This window comes from Phlebotomus argentipes, unplaced genomic scaffold (assembly GCF_947086385.1).
Source record: "Phlebotomus argentipes unplaced genomic scaffold, Phlebotomus argentipes genome assembly contig_5, whole genome shotgun sequence".
Taxonomy (NCBI): domain Eukaryota; kingdom Metazoa; phylum Arthropoda; class Insecta; order Diptera; family Psychodidae; genus Phlebotomus; species Phlebotomus argentipes.
The window spans coordinates 4305488-4324359 of NW_026776165.1; the positions used below are offsets into that span (position 1 = coordinate 4305488).

The 18872-nt window shown below is 47.1% G+C and overlaps 5 protein-coding genes across 5 annotated transcripts; 3 read left to right on the forward strand and 2 right to left on the reverse strand.

The window, feature by feature from the left end:
• Window positions 1-761: 761 nt before the first annotated feature.
• LOC132255694 (UDP-glucose 4-epimerase) lies at window positions 762-3566 on the reverse strand. The gene is made up of 3 exons (XM_059751812.1): window positions 2869-3566; window positions 2551-2805; window positions 762-1787 (listed from the first exon to the last, which is right to left on the reverse strand). The coding sequence occupies exons 2-3, from the start codon at window positions 2791-2793 to the stop codon at window positions 969-971; spliced, it is 1062 nt and encodes a 353-aa protein (XP_059607795.1). The 5' UTR covers window positions 2794-2805; window positions 2869-3566; the 3' UTR covers window positions 762-968.
• On the forward strand, window positions 1815-2533 carry LOC132255698 (endocuticle structural glycoprotein SgAbd-5-like). The gene is made up of 2 exons (XM_059751815.1): window positions 1815-2114; window positions 2175-2533. The coding sequence occupies exons 1-2, from the start codon at window positions 2106-2108 to the stop codon at window positions 2496-2498; spliced, it is 333 nt and encodes a 110-aa protein (XP_059607798.1). The 5' UTR covers window positions 1815-2105; the 3' UTR covers window positions 2499-2533.
• A 6-nt stretch (window positions 3567-3572) lies between the features above and the next one.
• Window positions 3573-5963, forward strand: LOC132255690 (rho GTPase-activating protein 19). The gene is made up of 4 exons (XM_059751808.1): window positions 3573-3787; window positions 3853-4951; window positions 5057-5437; window positions 5508-5963. The coding sequence occupies exons 1-4, from the start codon at window positions 3678-3680 to the stop codon at window positions 5961-5963; spliced, it is 2046 nt and encodes a 681-aa protein (XP_059607791.1). The 5' UTR covers window positions 3573-3677.
• A 34-nt stretch (window positions 5964-5997) lies between these two features.
• On the reverse strand, window positions 5998-6600 carry LOC132255697 (U6 snRNA-associated Sm-like protein LSm1). The gene is made up of 2 exons (XM_059751814.1): window positions 6472-6600; window positions 5998-6411 (listed from the first exon to the last, which is right to left on the reverse strand). The coding sequence occupies exon 2, from the start codon at window positions 6391-6393 to the stop codon at window positions 5998-6000; it is 396 nt and encodes a 131-aa protein (XP_059607797.1). The 5' UTR covers window positions 6394-6411; window positions 6472-6600.
• A 70-nt stretch (window positions 6601-6670) lies between these two features.
• Window positions 6671-11375, forward strand: LOC132255689 (mitochondrial proton/calcium exchanger protein). The gene is made up of 3 exons (XM_059751807.1): window positions 6671-6953; window positions 8275-10217; window positions 10728-11375. Exons 1-3 carry the CDS (start codon window positions 6902-6904, stop codon window positions 11064-11066), a joined length of 2334 nt encoding a protein of 777 aa, XP_059607790.1. The 5' UTR covers window positions 6671-6901; the 3' UTR covers window positions 11067-11375.
• Window positions 11376-18872: the final 7497 nt, after the last annotated feature.

Below are 18872 nucleotides of genomic sequence, written 5' to 3' on the forward strand. Positions count from 1 at the left end.
ATGTGTCTAATCAACTCTTAAATGTGTATAATTGTTATCAATTCTCTTTTCTCTTCACTGTAAGTTGATTAGAGTCTCAACAACGCGCTCAGTCTCGTGGGGAATTCATGAAAATTGTCTCAGTGTGATCCCAATTTAAGGCATCAAATGAAGTCAATTCTTTTGATGCTGTCGATCTTTAGCCTGGCAATATTGGCTCAGAGTTCGAATCCTGCTCAAATACTTGTGAACACAATTAAAGGTTTCTTTAGATTGAATTTAGTCTCAGACGTGATGGAATATTGGATCCCGAAATCATCTCTACAAACCTCAAAGGCAGAATTTTGTAAAACAGCGTTCAAGGGAGAAAATACGTGATTTTTCTCTATGTTCTTTCAGTCGGAGATGACGAATCAACCTAGTCTGAGTCTCCGCCCACCGCATTTGCCCCGCCCACAGCAATCACCTCGGCTCACTGACAACTCAAGACGTCAAAATCCGGAAACTTATCCTCGTCCGCCGCATTTTCCCAGGCCAAACAGCAGAAGAAACTGAACATCATGAGCCGAAATTGATAATAAGCGCAGTGTTTTTCACTTCGTCTTGACGATCACCTGAGCTAAAACTTGACTACGCCAATGCTTGGAATCACGGACTTTTCTCCCGGCCAAAAGCTCGAGCAATTCAAAGCATTTAATATAAAACAGTTTCACGCGTGGATACTTTAGAACATGGCTTTTAAACGACTTATATATAACAATTTTAGCGATTTTACCAAAATATTTTCATGATTATTTGTAATTATTTGGCGAAATTTCCATTCAAATCATCTTTATTTGCTTAACATTGAAAAACACAGGAACAGAGAATAATGGCACAACATTGAATTTGGACGAGAAGCTGAACGAAGAGTGCGAGAATGCTGAGAAGAATGTAAGAAAAGAAAGTTGACTGGATGTCCTTTGGCGACGACAATGTAATCTTTGGTGCTAAAGCTTGGCGGCGGCGTAGCCGTTGGGATTGGACTGTTGCCAATTCCACGTGTCGGCGCACATCTCGCGGATGCCCTTCTGGGCGCGCCAGTTGAGCTTCTTGGCGGCCAGCGACGCGTCTGCGTAGCTCTCGGCGATGTCGCCGGCGCGCCGCGGACACTCCTCGAAGGGCACTCGCTGCCCCGACGCGTCCGCGAAGGCGTTCACCATCTCCAGCACGGAGTAGCCGGCGCCCGTGCCCAGATTGTACGCCACGAAGCCTCGCAGTTCGCCGGTGGCGAGCTTGTCCAGCGCCTTGACGTGTCCCAGCGCCAGATCCACGATGTGGATGTAGTCGCGAACGCCTGTGCCGTCCTTGGTGGGATAGTCGGTGCCGTAGATGCGCAGCACGGAGCGCCTGCCGACGGCCACTTGCGAGATGTAGGGCATGAGATTGTTGGGCTCCCCGCTGGGATCCTCGCCGATGCGCCCCGATGGATGTGCGCCGACGGGATTGAAGTAGCGCAGCGACACCGCCGTCCAGCGCTTGTCGGACTCGCACAGATCCTTGAGGATCTCCTCGGTGAAGTACTTGCTCTTGCCGTACGGACTCGTGCACTTGCCCGTGGGATGATCCTCGGTGAGCGGCAGGAAATTGGGCTCGCCGTACACCGTGGCGCTGGAGCTGTACACGAAGTTGAAGCAGCCCGCCTGCGCCATCACCTCCAGCAGGATGCTGGTGCCTGTGATGTTGTTCTGGTAGTACTGCAGCGGATACTTGCAGGACTCGCCGACGGCCTTCAGCGCAGCAAAGTGGGCCACGCAGTCGATCTTGTGCTGCGGAAGGGAGAGAAGTGTCATTAGATAATCATCTGGGCCTTCAGAGAGCGCAGTCAGGGCTGCACTGGGCACTTCAGCGGCCTCCGTGCCCCCGAATCCGCCCCCTGACCATCTTATCGGGCGCGTAGAGTGCTTTACAAGGTGTTTCGAGTGACTTTCCCATGAGACTCACTCTCTGCGCATCGCATCGGGAAACGAGTTCCCCGGGGAATTGCTCAACGAGGCCGCCCACAGTGAAAGTGGCCCCCAAATGGGCGCTTATAAAGACACCCCCGGCCCGGGCGGCCTGTTTAGTCACACAGAGAAGGCGAAACGATGAAAGTGGTAAGTGGAAGAGGGGAAGAGAGTGTCCGGACGGGTGTTCTGACCACGGGAGTCTTACAGATCGCAGCTATTGCACTCCTGGCATGCTTGGCGGCCGCCGTGCCGCTCCCGGACGGCCTGGAGCCGCGCATCCCGGTGCTGGAGCGGACGGAGGTGAGGGACGAGCATGGGCAGTACGCGCTGAGCTATCTCACGGCCAACGGCATCGCCACGGCCGAGCAGGGCGCGCTCAAGCAGTCGGCGGGCGGGAACGTGCTGGTGCGCCAGGGCTCCTGGGCGTACCTGGGCCCCGACAACGTCAAGTACGTGGTGAACTACGTGGCAGACGAGAATGGGTATCGTGCCACTGGCAGCCACTTGCCGGAAGCGCCGGCGATTCCCTGAGTGTATGTGTGTGGCAATAAAGTCGATGAGTCAGGAGAGAGAGATTGATTACCTTCGCGAAGACATCCATCAGTGCCTCCCTGTCGCGAATGTCCACGTCGTAGAATGTCACGCCCTTGCCGGTGAGCTCCTGGACGCGCACCAGGGACTCCGGCAGAGCGGCGCCCTTCTGCTTGTACGCATTGCAGAGATTGTCCACGCACACCACGGCGTAGTCCGCGCTGAGGAGCTCCAGAATCGTGTGCGAGCCGACGTATCCGGCGCCGCCTGTCACCAGTACCGTTTGCCTGGGCATCGTTGATCCTTCCTGTCGAGAGAGCACAGAGCGGTTACTCAGCTTCCTGCCACGAATTCCCGCGCGCAGCCTCACCTCGACGTGTGCAGAGAGATGCGAGCGATTTGCTCAACTGGCGAGTGTTTACTGATTAGCGCGGACGTCCCGACTTTGTCCCCCTTATCGTGCCTCACACTAGCATCTCCGTCTCACAATCACACAGTCAGTGGCTGGAAACGTGAGCAGGTCTGCTTGACACTGCGTCTTTGGCATTTTTCGCCACTCGCTGTTTATCAGCGTGGATTTTTGCGGATTCGCTTCAATTGCTTCCCGTTTGTTTACTCTGCAAACTGAAGTTTCAACATTTGATTGTTTATTCCTGTCGAAGCGCTTCCGTTGGCGAAATTTCTCACGACAGATGTTGGACATTTCTGTTGATAAGTGCATAGATTGTGCTGTAATTCAACTCTCTGAACATTTACTTTCGTCAATAGTCCTCTGAAATTAGGCCATGTTTCAAGATTTGAATGAATATTTTAGGCATTTCTTTCAAAAACAGAAAAGTAGAACTTCTGCTTTCTCTTCCCGAAGACATTTCATAGGACAAGTTCTTCTGTTGTCGCAACGGATTTCATGCCGATGAAATTTTATCGGATTTACCATCTTTTTCCGCTAGGTGGCTTCGTGTTCAAATCAAAGACTGTCTGTTGAGTGTTTTTCTGCGTCGCTGGTGCATTTTCCTCGATTTTCCAGCAGAAAAAGTATGCAAATTGTCTATTTATCAGTTGCGTCGTGTTCAACTGTGCTCGTATTGTGATAATGTGTTGAAATTTGGGTGAAAAGTGAGCGAGAAGTGGGCGAAAAGTGGGAAGATTGTGACAGACAAAGCGCACAACAGGTGAAAAATGTCCAACCGGCTTCTCGCTGACCGGCTGCGCTTCGAGAACCCTGAGCAATTCTCCATCCTGGTGCGGATGCACCTGTCCTTCGAGTTGGACCTCAACACGGAGGAGTTGTAAGTGGCCGTGGGCTTGCGTGCGGAGCTGAGGCTTGAATGCGTGTTTGTGTGTGTCTTTGCAGTGCGAACGAGCCAGACGATCGGGGAATCTTCCGGAAGCTCAACAGGCTGCACCGGAAGGCCAAGGGATGCGCCTCTGCGAAGGCCGCCAGTCCCGTGGATGGGCGCCGGCAGCCGCTGACGCCGGAAATGCTGGAGCAGACGCAAATGTTGATGGATTTCCTCACGCAGGAGCAGAACATCATCCAGGAGGGCATTTTCCGGCGCACTGGGGCGCTCTCGCGGCAGACAGAGCTGAAGAATGCCTTCTGCCAGGGCCAGAAGGTGGATCTGTCGCTGGCGACGTTTACAGTGCACGATTGCGCCAGTGTTCTTAAGGCTTTCCTGGCGGATCTTCCGGAGCCACTGCTCACGGATGCCTACCACTCTGCCCACTGTCAGCTGGCGCAGCTGATGGCGTCCGGGACAGAGGGCCTGGACGCCAGGCTGACCAACTGTCTGCAACTGCTGCTCCTGCTGCTGCCGGAGGAGAACAGGCAGCTGCTCGAGCGCCTGCTGGCGCTTCTGCATCGCACGACACTCTTCGTGAACAGCAACAAGATGTCCGCCAGCAGCCTGGCCACGCTCTTCACGCCACACCTCATCTGCCCCCGGAAGCTCAGCCCCGAGGCGCTGCACGCGATGTCGCAGCAAATGTCTCCAGTCGTGGCGTTCATGGTCGCCCAAGGAGTCACTCTGTTCGAGATCCCGCTGAAGCTGGCCACGGACATCCAGGCGTACTTCGCGGAGCAGACGAAGAAGCGCTCCCTCACGCCCGGACAGGTGCTGGACGAGTCCATCACGTCGGATTCTACGGCGGCGACGGTTTACAGCTTCGTGGATCGGGAGAAGACCGCTCAGGCGCACAATTCCAACTACACCACAGACACGGCGCTGGCGCAGCTGTACGCACACATCCAGAGCCTCCCGGAGTCGTCCAGGAAGCGGAAGCTCATCAAGCAGTTCAACAAGGAGAATGGCCAGGGCACGCCGCTGATGATGAACCGCGAGAAGAGTGCCAAAATGTCCCTGGGCGACTCGATAAAGCGGCACATTTTCCACAGGAGTCTCCTGTCCAGGACGCCGAAGCGCTCCAGGACGCCGCTGAGCAACATCTCAGAGGTGAGTGTGAATTATATTTAGGCCAATTTGCCTTTCTCTCTTCCCCTAATCCACTCATTTTCCCGCCTGGTGCTTATTCTAACGCGCATGTCGCATGCAATTCAGACTCCGCCGCATCCTTATGGCTCAGAGAAAAGGCCCAAGACGCGCGTGCTCTTCCACACTGTTCAGCTGCCATCCAGCGAGGTGGAAACCGCGGCCGGAACCGAGGAATCGACGCAGAAGGTGGCGAAGGAGGAGCCAGAAGAGGCGCCGCGGCGACTGTCCAGGAAGTTCCCGTCGGAATCGAATCTGTGGAGTGCTGAGGAGCGCGGCAGCGGCGTGAGTGGCAGCCAGAGTCTGCCCGATGTGTCAAGTGAGCGATGCATGCGATTGTCCGGGAAGGTTGCGGAAGTGGGAAGTCTGAATCACTCTGACGAGAGTTCGGATAGGAGTTTGATCTCGCCAATCACCAAATCCACGCGTCGGATGCCCAAGTACATGCAGGTGAGGAGTGGGAGATTGGTTTGCGGCCGAAGGAGGGGATTCTGATGGCTTTTGGGGCGCTCTCTTGCAGGAGTCGATAATGACGCCCAGGTCGAGGAAACCAGTGATGCTCCTGGGCGCCACGCTGGGCGGTTCGGTGTCGGAGGAGAGGAGCCGAGCGCTGGACGACTGCGACTTCCGGGAGGAGGATGAGGATGAGTACGCGTCGTCCGGGGAGAAGTCAGCGGAGAAGGGCGAGAGTCTGTCGAGTCCCTTTCGCGATTATCTCTTCACCCGGAGCGTCCTCACGGCCAGTCCGGCAGACTTGTCCTTCTCCAGTCAGCCCGACGACTTCGGCTCCGCCACGGACATCCGCGATCTCAGTGAGTCGGAGATGAGCAAGAGTCTGCTGTTCTGTCTGGACGGGAATCAGCCGCAGGGCGTGGATTTGACCGCGATAGACGACGAGGATGTGACGCTGGACGGCGTGGTGGCCAAGAAGCGCTGCCTTCATCCGCCAGGGGGTCTCGATGAGACGTGCTTGTAAGCTGACCGTTTATTCTGCGCATTAATAAAGATTATCAGTACAGATCATCGTGCGTGAGATCGGCATTGAGATTGAATCCGCGCTCTTTGAGGGCTTTGGAGATGAATTTGTGCCTCTCATGGCGCTGCTCCTGCTCGCGTCGCTGGGCGTCCAAGATGTCGTCCACAGAGACTTCGGTCAGAGGCAGATTGTTCTCCTTCTCGCGATCTATCTCGCCCAGCAGCACCACATTCTCACCGCGAATGATAAAGACGCCCCGCGGAATGTCGCCATACTCGTTACCCACGTGAATCCGCTCAATTGTGCGATGCAGGACGAGATTGGCAAACTGATCCACACTCCTGAGGTAGCCGATGAGTGTCCGGCCGTCCCTGAGAAGCACCATCAGTTTCTTATCCACCTCCTCGAGCAAGTGGGCAGTTCCGTCCATCGCAGTGAGGTTATGTGTCTGCCGGATGGGAGAAATTCACTGTTCTGACCATATTCAGCACTCTAAAGGGATTCTTACAGTAGTCAGGAATGAAAATATCAGGGAAAACCGACTCTTATCAGACTTCTTCACGGCTAAAGGAGCTCCACAAAAAGGAAAACAACAAGACTATTTGCACAACATTCACACAGATGTCTCTGCTAGCGGACTTCCAGCGCACTTTCCAGATGTCAGTCGCCCATTTTTCCCGAAACATCACGGCAAAATTTCTCGTGGTGTGTGCAGAAAGTGTGATTTTTTCCCCATTTCCCATTGTTCTACCTGCTGTAGTGCTATGCAAACATCTTCCTGGTGATACAGTGCAGTGTCTAGTGGCGAGAGTGGCTCTCATTATCCGTGGATATTCATGTGAGACGCCAGTGAAGAGACAAAGGGAGCTGGCAAAAACGTGCTGTGAAGCTTTTTCTGTGAATTTTCTCCACACCAGTGGCCAGGAAGTCAGCACAGGATGAACGTGTTGGTGCGCAGAGGAAGCCTCATCACGAGCCGGAGCATCAGATGTAAGTGGGAATGCAGTGGGGGGAAAAGGGAAAAGGTTGTATTGTGTGAAAAGCAAGATGTCTTCGGGGATTTTCCATCAGCCTGACAGTTTTTGTGCCGATTTTACGTAATCAGAAGGTGAAACATCTGATTTTCCGGTCAAGTTCATCCATCGGCCGACCCTGAGGCCATCGTGGGTGGCAACATGCAGCGTGGCGGCGAGGAAAGCAGCGCGGAAAGGGTGTCCGGAGGGACTGGAAAGCGCCTGTGACCCATTTTCCGGGATTTGGCACAGTTGACAAAGACACTCGATGACTAAATTTAGCCCAGAGACAAAGACGCGCCGCAAGTTCAGCGCGTGAGCATGAGAAACGCATCAGCTGAGTTGTGCAATCTCTCGGCGTCTCTCCGTCTGCCCGGCTAATCTCCGTGGTCACCTTGACTCGCCAGCGCGCACGCAATGCCACGATCTCTGGCCTTCCGGGCGCGCCTCGCAATCGCCGGCACATCGTCCGGCCGCCGATCAGTCGGCAGATGAGCTGGAAGTCACGGAGATGACCCAAAATTGAGACAATTTCCCAGAAGGCAGTTTTCTGGTGGGACTTTTAGCGCTCATTATCGCTTTTCTCACCAATTGATGTCTTCTTCTGGACGCGCAATTGTGTGAAAAATCGTGAAATTCAGAGAAATGATTGAGAGGTGAAGAAATAGTGCATGAAATTCGGTATTGCGCCATAAAAATTCAGTATTGACAATTGGAAGTTTTGACCTAAAAGTTTCCTCGTTGGTTCAATCACCCTTTGTGTTATCAAAGCCAGGACACAGAATGATAAATACTTCATTCATACCTCTTTTGAATGTTTATTTATGGTAATTCATCACTTAAACCGTTGTAAACCATCAGTAAACAGCCTCTGAACGTCAAGGTGAAAGTCATTCTTTGATAAAAATTATCACTGAGAGCCCTTAAAATGATCATAATGATACTTTAGGCGTGGGAAAGGCATAAATGAGAGGCGTAACAGAAGAAAGTATAGTTTTGTAGACAGTTCTGGAAGGTTTCAACAAAGTTTACAGCTTTCTTAGACTGTATATTTGTAGAATTGGAAGATTCTCTTCACGAAACACTCCCATAAATTAATCTGTATTTCCTCTGTCTTCTTTTACGATAACATTCTCTGATTGGGAACTGTAAAATGTTACGATATCAGGCGATGAAGCCGGCGATTTGTCACACTGTTTCTTGGTGATTTCGATTTCCTACAAAGGTCACTCTCGAGGCCTTATCGACGCGCTGATAAGAGAAGACTTCCACTGACGCTCTATCCTTGTCTCTTGCAGACACCGGCGACGGCGGCGGCCGCCTGACACAGCGCCTGAGTCGCCTGGAGGGGAGAAATCTCAATGTTCCCGCCTATCGCTGGCGCCACTTCTCGGCCAACGCTCTGCCGGCGCTGTCGGCGTGCCCGGTGCCGCACGCGCGGTCGCTGTCCGTGTCCTCGCGGCGGCTGGAGCAGCCGTCGTCGAAGGTGGAGGAGACGGTGAAGAACCTGAAGCAGGAGACGGAGGAGAAGGCGAAGGCCGTGGAGGCGGCGGAGCACGTGGCGGAGCGCGGCCTGGCGCCGGTGCCGGAGAAGGCGGTGGCGAAGACAGTGGCGAAGAAGAGTCTGGGACAGCGCGTGTGGGCGGAGATTCTGCACTACTACCACGGCTTCCGGCTGCTGGCCATCGACGTGCGGATCTCCAGCAAGCTGCTGTGGAAGGTGCTGAACGGACAGAAGCTGACGCGTCGGGAGTATCAGCTGCTGATACGAACCACGTCGGATCTGTTCCGCCTCGTGCCCTTCTCCGTCTTCATCATCGTGCCGTTCATGGAGCTGCTGCTGCCGGTGTTTATCAAGTTTTTCCCCGGAATGCTGCCGTCCACCTTCCAGACGGCCAAGGATCGCGACGACAAGCTGAAGCAGAACCTGAAGGTGAAGCTGGAGATGGCGAAGTTCCTGCAGAAGACGCTGGACGAGATGTCGGTGCAGCACAAGGAGCACCGCAGCGAGGCGGCTAAGGAGTTCAGTGTGTTCGTGACGAAGACGCGCGAGGCGGGCGAGCCGCCGGCGCCGGAGGAGATCATGAAGTTCTCGAAGCTCTTCGCGGACGAGATCACGCTGGATTCGCTCAGTCGGCAGCAGCTGATGGCGATCTGCCGCGTGCTGGAAGTGGGCACGATCGGCACCAATGCCTTCCTGCGCTTCCAGCTGCGCATGAAGCTGCGCGCGCTGGCGGCGGACGACAAGATGATCCAGAAGGAGGGCGTGGACGTGCTGGACTACCCGGAGCTGCAGGCGGCGTGCCGGTCGCGCGGCATGCGCGCGTACGGGATGTCGGAGGAGCGGCTGCGGCAGCAGCTGGTGGAGTGGATAGACTTGAGTCTGAACGAGAAGGTGCCGCCGTCGCTGCTGCTGCTGTCCAGGGCGATGATGCTGCCCGAGCACATTCCCACCAGTGACAAGCTGAAGGCGACCATCTCGGTGCTGCCGGAACAGGTGGTGGCGCAGACGAAGGCGGCGATTGGCGAGCGCGAGGGCAAGATCGACAACCGCACGAAGCTGGAGATCATCAAGGAGGAGGTGCGCAAGATCAACGAGGAGAAGGAGGAGGAGAAGGAGACGGCCGAGGCGAGCAAGAAGGACGCCGAAGAGCTGGTGGACAAGGCGGCGCAGATTGTGCTGGAGAGCAGCGTCGCGGTGGACCAGGAGAAGGCTTCGGTGCTCGACAAGGCGGCCGAGAAGCCCGCCGAGATCTCGTCGCAGGATTTGGAGGTGCTGACGGACGCGCTGGGCGAGATCTCCAAGGACAAGAAGGTGCTGATGGTGGAGAAGGAGCAGATCAAGGACCTGAAGGAGGAGATTGCCGACTATGCGGAGGACGTGAAGGAGCTGAACGCCGTGGTGAAGCCCACGGACAAGATACACGAGTCCACGGCGGCGAAGATGCTGCACAGGCGAGTGGATAAGATGATCGGGAAGCTGGACAAGGTGCTGCTGGATCTGGAGGCGAAGGAGCAGAAGCTCAAGTCGGACATCGAGACGATCGAGGCGAGCGCCGAGGAGGGCGTGCAGCAGGAGAAGGAGAAGAAGGAGCAGCTCGTGTACGTAGACGAGCTGATGGTGGCCATCAAGAAGCTGCAGAAGGTGGACGACGACGCGAAGTTGCACCAAATCTACGGCATTCTTGGCAAATTGGATGACGATCGCGACGGAAGACTCAAAGTCGATGATGTACTCAAGGTAAGAAGACGGAAATTTGCTTCTTTGCCGATATTAATCAGTTTTTCAACAGTCTTTTGACATTTTCTTGAGTCAACACTATATTTCTAGCATTTTTTGAAGTCTTTGTGGGCATAAAAATAGATAAAGATGAGAATTATGAATATTTTAGCTCCATTTCCATCATATTTTCTATTTAAATTATGGTCTTTATTACTGAGAAAGGCTTTAAAGTCAATTCAATAAGAGAAATTGAGGTTTCTGTTTAGTGTGATTGTGGTGCAAATTAATCCAATTTGATAAACCCTTTGTGAATTCTGCCTGTATAAGATTCAATTCCCAGTTTTAATATGAGAATCTCTCTCGTCCAGAATGGTCATGAATTCCAAGTGACCTGCTGAACTGACAGACTCGGCCGTAAATCTTCGCGTACGAGTTCTCTTTCCCCTCCTGCGCACGTTCTCCAGTCAAATTGAATGAATTAATTTGAATTAATTGCTCCAATTTGTCTCCCTTTCTGTCGCTCGGCAGGTGATTGAGATGATTGCGAAGGACAATGTGAAATTGAGCGAGAAGCAGTTCGATGAGCTGATCGAGTTGGTGGCCAAGGAGGAGATTCTGGACAATGAGGTGAAGATTGAGAAGGAGATGAACAGACAGCTGGCGGCCGCCAAGGAGGAGGCGTCCGCGTCGCTGCCGCCGCCGTCGCCGGCCGAGAAGGGCGGTCAGAAGCTAATGGTGGATCCGGACACCGTGACGGAGGCTGTGGAGCGACAGAAGGAGAAGATGCTGCCCAGCAACGGCATCCCGCCGATTCCGCCGCTGCCCACGGCGACGCCCAAGGAGCAGAAGAACAGCAAGACGTTGTGACCTCGGCGTGAGTCCGAGGAGTGATCTGGCTGACACTATAGTGCAAAGACTTTCAGTGATTTTACCTCCAGTTCCAACTGCGACTCCCTTCCCTTGGCCCCCGTTCTGCCCTGGTGTACATAAAGGCGATGTAATATTTTAATATATTTAATCCCGCGCGGCTCTCAGATTAGTGCGACTTTCGATATATGGATTTGAGGAGTCGCCAGTGTAAATTCCACAAGTGAAATTTATTTTACTACTTAATGCGACACAAGAGGTGTAATGAGAAAAAAAGAGGTGATGAATAAACGAAGAAGATGGACAAAATGCTGTTTTAAGTACGTTTTCCAGTCATAGGAAGAATCTGAGGTGTTTTATCTGCATTTTAGGTCGTGAAATCAATTGTTTTACTCATCGAGATTCGCATCAGTAACTTAAGAAGCATCTTTTCTTGTACACAATTCATGTTGTTGTAAATCCTTCTGTACAGGCAATGACAAAGCTAATAATCAAGTTAAAATAGCTTTTCAATGCATTCTTTAAAGTGCTTCAAACATTTCTTGTGTTCTAAGTGAAAGTAACTCTCCAAAGATGCAAAAATCTGATAAACAGACTCATGATTTATTTACAATTTGCACTTGTAATTCTACACAATCACCTTTGCAGCATTTCCACCTCGCGCAATGGTCGATAAATTCCCTTGAGACACGTGAAGATATGCTCGCTCTTAAGCATTCCACTGAAGAAGATGTTCTACAAACTTTGACGCTTCCCCACAAGTGAGAGCTCTAAGCAAATATATCAATTAAACAGACACTGAAATTGCAGATGAGATTCAATAGATTGAATTTGTCGATTTGTGTGTATATATATATATTTCCATTTGGCAGAAAAAGCGATCGCCTTTGGAGCTTTCACGCGCCAATTGCGCGCGCGAGATTGATGAGGTGTGGGCAGAAAAAAAAGTGCCTGGCAAAGTACAAAAGATTTGTCAAATCATGATTTGCGTTATCATTAATTCCAATTAGGCCAATTTTCCACCCTCCATTTGAAGGCCAAAAGTCTCTGCATTTTACATTTTTGGAGGCAATTAAGGCGTTTTCTTCGCATCGCCGCGAAGAAGTTCTGCCATTTGTCGGATGAATTATCTTCTCGCCATTCACACAATGGCAGATGTAGAAATTGAATTTGGCCATCAGCACTTTGTCAGCAATGCTGAGGTGTGAAAACCATAATCACATTTGATGCCGTGATTTTCTGGCGGTAGAAAAAGTTTCACACAAAGAGTTTAAATGTCGCTTAAGAGTGTCTTTCGATCCTGTGTAGAAACATTTGTCGTCACCGTGAGATCTTCATTGATTTTTCCGAATGGTTTGCTCTCAATTGAATTTAATCGTGCTGCAGAGAGAGAAAGTTGAAATTTTTACCGGAAATCTTTGCTAAAAGTTTGTTTCTTCACACTGATAGCGTGAAAGTTCAATTGACGACAAAAAATGTGGAGCTTCTGTGTAGCCTTTTACTGCTGTGCACATAAAAATAGTTCACGTGAGAGCGCAGAACGCAATGTTGCCATATAAATTTTATTAGATTATGGCATCAAAGTTCTCGCCAATGAGAGAAAAGCAGTGATGTAATAAATTTCTCAGTGATTCCACGGAGCGATTCACCCCAAAATATCCATTTCCAATGGCAACAGCTGAAAACATCACACACACATCAAATACTATTTCGATGATTTTCCGAATAAAAATGCGCCGTCAAAATGTGCATTTTTCACAGCAAGAAAGAAAAAAAAACTCATGTGAAATGTCAATCGAAATATTTCGCATTTTGTACCACAAGTGATTCTGTGGCGAGAGCAATAAAGCTCAGCGAGTAAATAAAGCTCCATAATGGGCTTTGTTGGGCGCACAGAGAAGCACAGAAAGTATCTTTATGGGCGGCGGCGGTGTTTTCTTTGCCGCACAGGAAAATATGTGAGGAATCATTTTCATCATCTCATCCGCATTTTATGTCATCGGCGCTCTTATGATCCACTAAAGACAAGGCGCTGAACATGATTGATGATGACCGTGGCGTGATGGACAAAAGAAATCGTTAAAGTGGAAAGCAGAATGTCTCACCAGACATGTCAATATCAATTCAGCTCGGATAAATCCTCAGAAGACACATCAAAATTCCACTCTTTCTGTGCGACTTTCAACCCAAACCGCACTCAATTTTCCCACCAAGACGCAGACAATCTGATTGCAAACTGTACACCACTCTTAGCACTTGAGCTGAGAAATATCTAAAAATAGCAATAATAGTGATATCTTGCGAAATATTTGGAGCGATTCCCGCTAAAACGGAGAAATGTTAAATTTTAAACATGTAGAGAATTAATTAATTAATTAAAATACGTTAGCCAAAAATTGATAAAAAGTGATTTAGGAATTGAAAGAAAAATAAACTAATGCTGAATATCTCCACCTTGTTTTCCACATTTCCACTGTGACACGGAGGAAATTGATTTTGAGACCAAAGATGACGGGAAATCGCAATCACTGGAAGTAATATAGAAAAGTTCACCAATTCCTTAAACATGTCTCAACATTTAGAGACAAAGCTTAAGAGACACTGTCTCTTCGGGGCGCTTTTCTTGCACAAGAAACGCTCAAGAGTATTAAAAATGATACGACGTCGTTGGGCGAATGGCGAAATAACCCTCAAAGTGGATGATGTGAGCCGGAAACGTAAACAATGAGACATTCTGCGGATAAGGATTTTTATGAAGCCCAAACACTTCATTTCTCGGGGTGAATGTAAAATTTTTCAATTTCCATCCCTCAAAGCCAACATCACAAGCGCGCTTGTTTTCCTTTTGGCACTCTCGCTGTTGAGCATAAATTTCGCACGCAGAACTTTTATGTATGAGCGCTGCAATTGGGAAAAAAGGGGTTGAATCTCGTTCTTGTCCTCTTTATCTGCCAATTTCCTCGCATGTTCTATTTGATTTTACACTTCCACCCCATTAGATATTTGGGCGGGCGACAGAACTTGTTGATGCTGCACACCCAGCAGCCAATCCGACCTCGTAAACCATCTGAGGCGATGGATGTGTTGCGACTGGTGAGAGTCACTTGTGATCTGTGGAAAATGATTCCCATAAATTTCGACACTCGTGAAGAACCGATAAGTCATGGACAAAAGGCGGCGATTCTTCGCTGACGCTCAAGATTGTCCGTGCGGGAATTACAAGAGAGATTATTCACTGTGCATTTCAATTCACAAAATCCAACTTTATGACTATCACGCGTCGTAAAGTGGAATTGATAATGCCGATGGTTTGTTTTCACATGAAATTATTCTGGTGCTGAATTCAAAAAAGGGATTTGAATAGCTCTAAGATAAAGTGTAGCTGTTGAACTTTAAAGTCACTTTAGCGCGCAAAGCTTTCGCATTGCGAGATTTAAGTTTGCAGTTTTTTTCATTTGGTGGCAAAAATCCCTATTTATAATTTGTAATAACCTTGGAAATAACGAAAATTACGTTTTCACAGTCTTCTTTCTCATTCACATTCTTATATTTGGTTAGATGTTTGCGTAATCTCTCTTAATTCAATGAAAGAATAAATCAGTCGAAGAGTTTTTCCACTGAGAACTGTTGAAATTAAATTTTCTTGCGCAATTCATTCTCAATTTCACTATTTTCCCATCAGCACAGACGCTTCGGTCGCAAAGCTCTCTGTAAAGTGCCCCAAACTAAACTGTGGCGGAATAACTAATAAAGTTCGTTATTAAGCATTACTGCACGCTTCAATTGAAACTAATAACACTGTTGAGCATCTTTTGCTCGTCATATCTGAATTTCCTCAATTTTCCGTGCGCTGCAGGCGAGTTAAATTGCATTGAGTGGAAATTCCGTGCGTGCAAACAAAGTGGATTTGAGCATAGTTGCGTGTAAATTACACACTAAAACGAATTATAATTGGACGCAGTGCAGTTCTGGTAAAATTTAATAATAGTTTTGCAACTTGTTGGGCGCATTTTGAGGACTACAGCGTGTGGAAAGTGGGATAAATCATTCCCTTATCCTTCTGGATTAGAGTCGAAAAGTTGCCGAAAAGGCTGGGATGAAATTAATGGCTGGAAGTTTTGCTTGGTTCATATCTGAAATAAATCCACATTTTTTACGTCTCACCACGAAAGTCGTGTGTAAACTTGGGTTTTGGCATTTTGGCGTGGAAAACCAGATTGAAAGCCACTCAAATTCACTCAAATGAAGATTCACTATACATGAATTTCACTAATTACGCTCTTACGATGCATATAATTGACTAATTTGCAGATTGAATCGTGGTTCTTGTGGCTTCTAGAGAGTGACTTTGTGGTTAGCAAAGGATTTCGTTTGAAGGAGCTTTAAGCACACTCGTGAATCCCAGAGAGATGTGTAATATGAATGATGAAAATTCTCAATATTGCGGACTTTTCCACCGAAGGATTATCCAGTTAAAATGGGTAAAATCCAGAGGACAAGCGAGGACTTAACGCTACAGTGCGTTTCAGAATACTCGCATGAACAATGTGCAATTTGATAATTTTGAACAGCAAACGTGGCATGAAAAACAGAGGAATTTTGTAATAAAACTCACATGGTTTTTATCTTTTCTGCTAGAGGATTTTTTTTGTGTGCGCCGGTGAAAAGCAAAGTTCAACAAATACCGAGAGATTTGCAATTTATCCCATATACAATTTTATAATTGGTGAGAGTGGTGGCATGAAAATTGGATTTTTCTGCAAGGATTTGTGGGAAAAGGAGAGTTTTTTTTTCTCATTTTAAACCACCTCTTTTTTTTATTGGTTTATCTCGTTGAGTCACTTAAACTTTGCTCGCATTCTTCTCTTTTTTTTGGGTTGCGACACACCTTTTTTCCCACTCCCACCAAAGAGAGTCAAAGTGTGGACAAAAAGAGAACCCTTAAGATGTGATTTATGGACGAGAATTGGTTTGCGAGGCTGAAGAGAAAAAAAACATGAGAAAATTGCCGAGAAGAACAAACTCAATAAAGTCAAGTGACTTTTTGATGGACAAAACACGATAAATGATCATTTCTCTCGCACAAAAGAGTGCAAAGAGAATGGAAATCTTTTGATTTTCTCCTCTCCTCACATCAATATTGATTGGTGTTCAAGCTAACAAACTTTCCCACTGCATTCTGGACAATTTTAATGAACTCCTAATTAAATATTCCCTTTTGATTTTGCAACTTCACCTGCTTGCACAAATAGTTCAAAGAGCTTCAAAATAGGAAAAGCTCACATTTTTCTCTGATGATTGGGAGTCTGTGTAAATTAATTAAATACAGCTTTGCCAGAGACGATACGAAATGAGAGCGAAAAGTCTGCTGCAAATTGAGGCATTTCCACTTGATCACATTCAAACAAGCGCTGAAAAACCTGTCACGAAAGATTTGTGTGTGCAAAATGAAAATGTAACACGATTCAAATTTGGCAAAAGTGAACTGATGGTTAGGGTGGCAAAAAAAGGTTTCACGAGTTGCGAGAGCAGGAATTTCAAGTAGGCGGTCTGCCGAATTGACCCAGAGTTGGGGTGATTTTCCCGATTGAACTTTAGATATAATTATGCTAAATTCTTCAATGTTTACCGTCTGTTGTATTAAAGTTTCTTGAGGAATTCCCGGCGGTGGAAATCTTCACCCCGAAAAGCCATTACACTGCACCGATATGGAAAGGGGATGGTAACTATTTGACCGCTTTTGTCAGAGTTCACTTCATTGTATTCCTCGCAACAGAATGAGACTGTTAAATTCATTCCGCCCATTTGATGACTCCTACTGAAGCACTATTAAAATATTTCACATGTCTTAATTGTTTATTGCCAGACAGAATTTTTTCTGACCGTATATAAATGAGTGAGCAAACGTTTTAAGGTAGTCAGAAGGGAGAATTATTTTCGTGGAATAAATAATAATCAATATGTCTCAGTCAGACTTGAATGAGGCGCACAAAAGATTCAAGATGCATTTGAAAATATACTCAGTGATTTGCTTCCTCACTTTCATTCCTGAGTTCAGGTGGAAATTCCTTAATAACCTGAAGATCTTACTTTTCCTGACTATCCAAGTTTTGTGTTTTCTAATCTCAGTTGATCAAATAATTTACTTGATTGGAAAACCTATCGATGTTACAGAACTTCTGTTTTTGATCATCTTATCTTGCTGCTATTATCAGGATTCCTGCAAATTTTTCATCAGTGCGATATTTTTCAAGAAAGATATTTCATCGCTCATCCAATACTTCGAAGAACTCGTGTTTGATGATGAAAGTATGATCATGAAGTGTCGGCAAAAGGTTCTTACAGATCATATATGGCTATCCTATAACATTTCAAGGTATACTATAGATAATTAGTAATCGGACTCTTCTAAAACGGTATTATTCATTTTCTTTACAGATTATTCGCTTTTGCAACTTCCATAGCACTGATAACATATCAAATATTTACACTGGATCGCACCAAATTTACATCCATTCTATTCTTTACTTTTCCCTCCATTATGAAGGATTCAATTCTTCACATTCCAATTAATTTAGTGTGTCAAAGTGTGATTGTCACTTACACTGTCGGATATATGATAACAATTGACATTTTGCTAGTGTTCATGTTTCTGTACTTCAAAGGAGAATTTGACTCTATCTCAGAACTACTGTTGAGTCTTGAAAATGAGGAAAATCTGTTTGCTGAACAATCGAAAAGAATAATTTTTACGGCATACAAAAGTCATTTGCGAGCCAAAGAAATGATGAAGATTTTGCAGAGGATTTCGTGGTATTTCTATCTGGTTCACTTCTTCGTAAACTTAGTTTATATCTGCATGATTCTGTATATCATGATATTCTCATCAGCTTCGTCCGTCACTTTTTACTTTATTTCGCCGGCAATGATTGGACAAATGTTCCTGGTTTGCTTTATCGGACAAATGATCAAGAATGGCGACGAGAGGGTTTCTCAGGTGATGATTCTGACTAAATGGTATCAAATGGATCTGAAGAATCAGAAAATTTTTCTAATTTTGTTGCATTTTGCACAAAAAACAACACCAATTAGAACATTTGGGTTCAACGAAGTTTCCGTCAGTACATTTCTTCAAGTAAGAAAGAGGAATAAATTGTAAATATAATATGTTATCTCCATAATAATTCTTTTCAGCTATTGAAAGCAACATTTTCCTACTGCGCTTTCATCTATACATTCTTTTCAAAGTAGAACCTTTGACTAGAATAGTTTAGAAATCCAAGGATTATTGATGATCATCTGCTGTCTTTAGATAGGTTTAATAAAATATGCCTTTTATTTAGTACTAAATAAAATTGTCTCGCTGTAAACACTGTTTTTTTATTGCTTGAATTGTAAAATCTTGCAGTATAGAAACACTTTTTCATAAACAAAGAATGTCATTGATTAACAATTCTCGGTCCCTTCAGGCAATTAATATTCAATCAGAAAAAATGAGACAATGTGACGTGAGTGTTAATTAATTCAATCTTCTCAAAAATACACTTTCTACCCGTAATCAGAAAGTCACGGTTCAATAAAGATTGAGGATTGTCGGGAGAATCACTTTGGGTGAATTGTGGAACTTGAGGTGGGTTAAACATTGTGTAGAAAGTCTTCTGATTTATTTATTCTCATGATCCATGGCGTGTTTGTATTTTTCATCGCAGGAGAAGTCTAGATTTCTCACGGACGTCCCAAAACAGTCAATAAAGTTCCATGACGGTCACATTTAATCAGTCTTTCTATAGATATAAAGGTGCATGA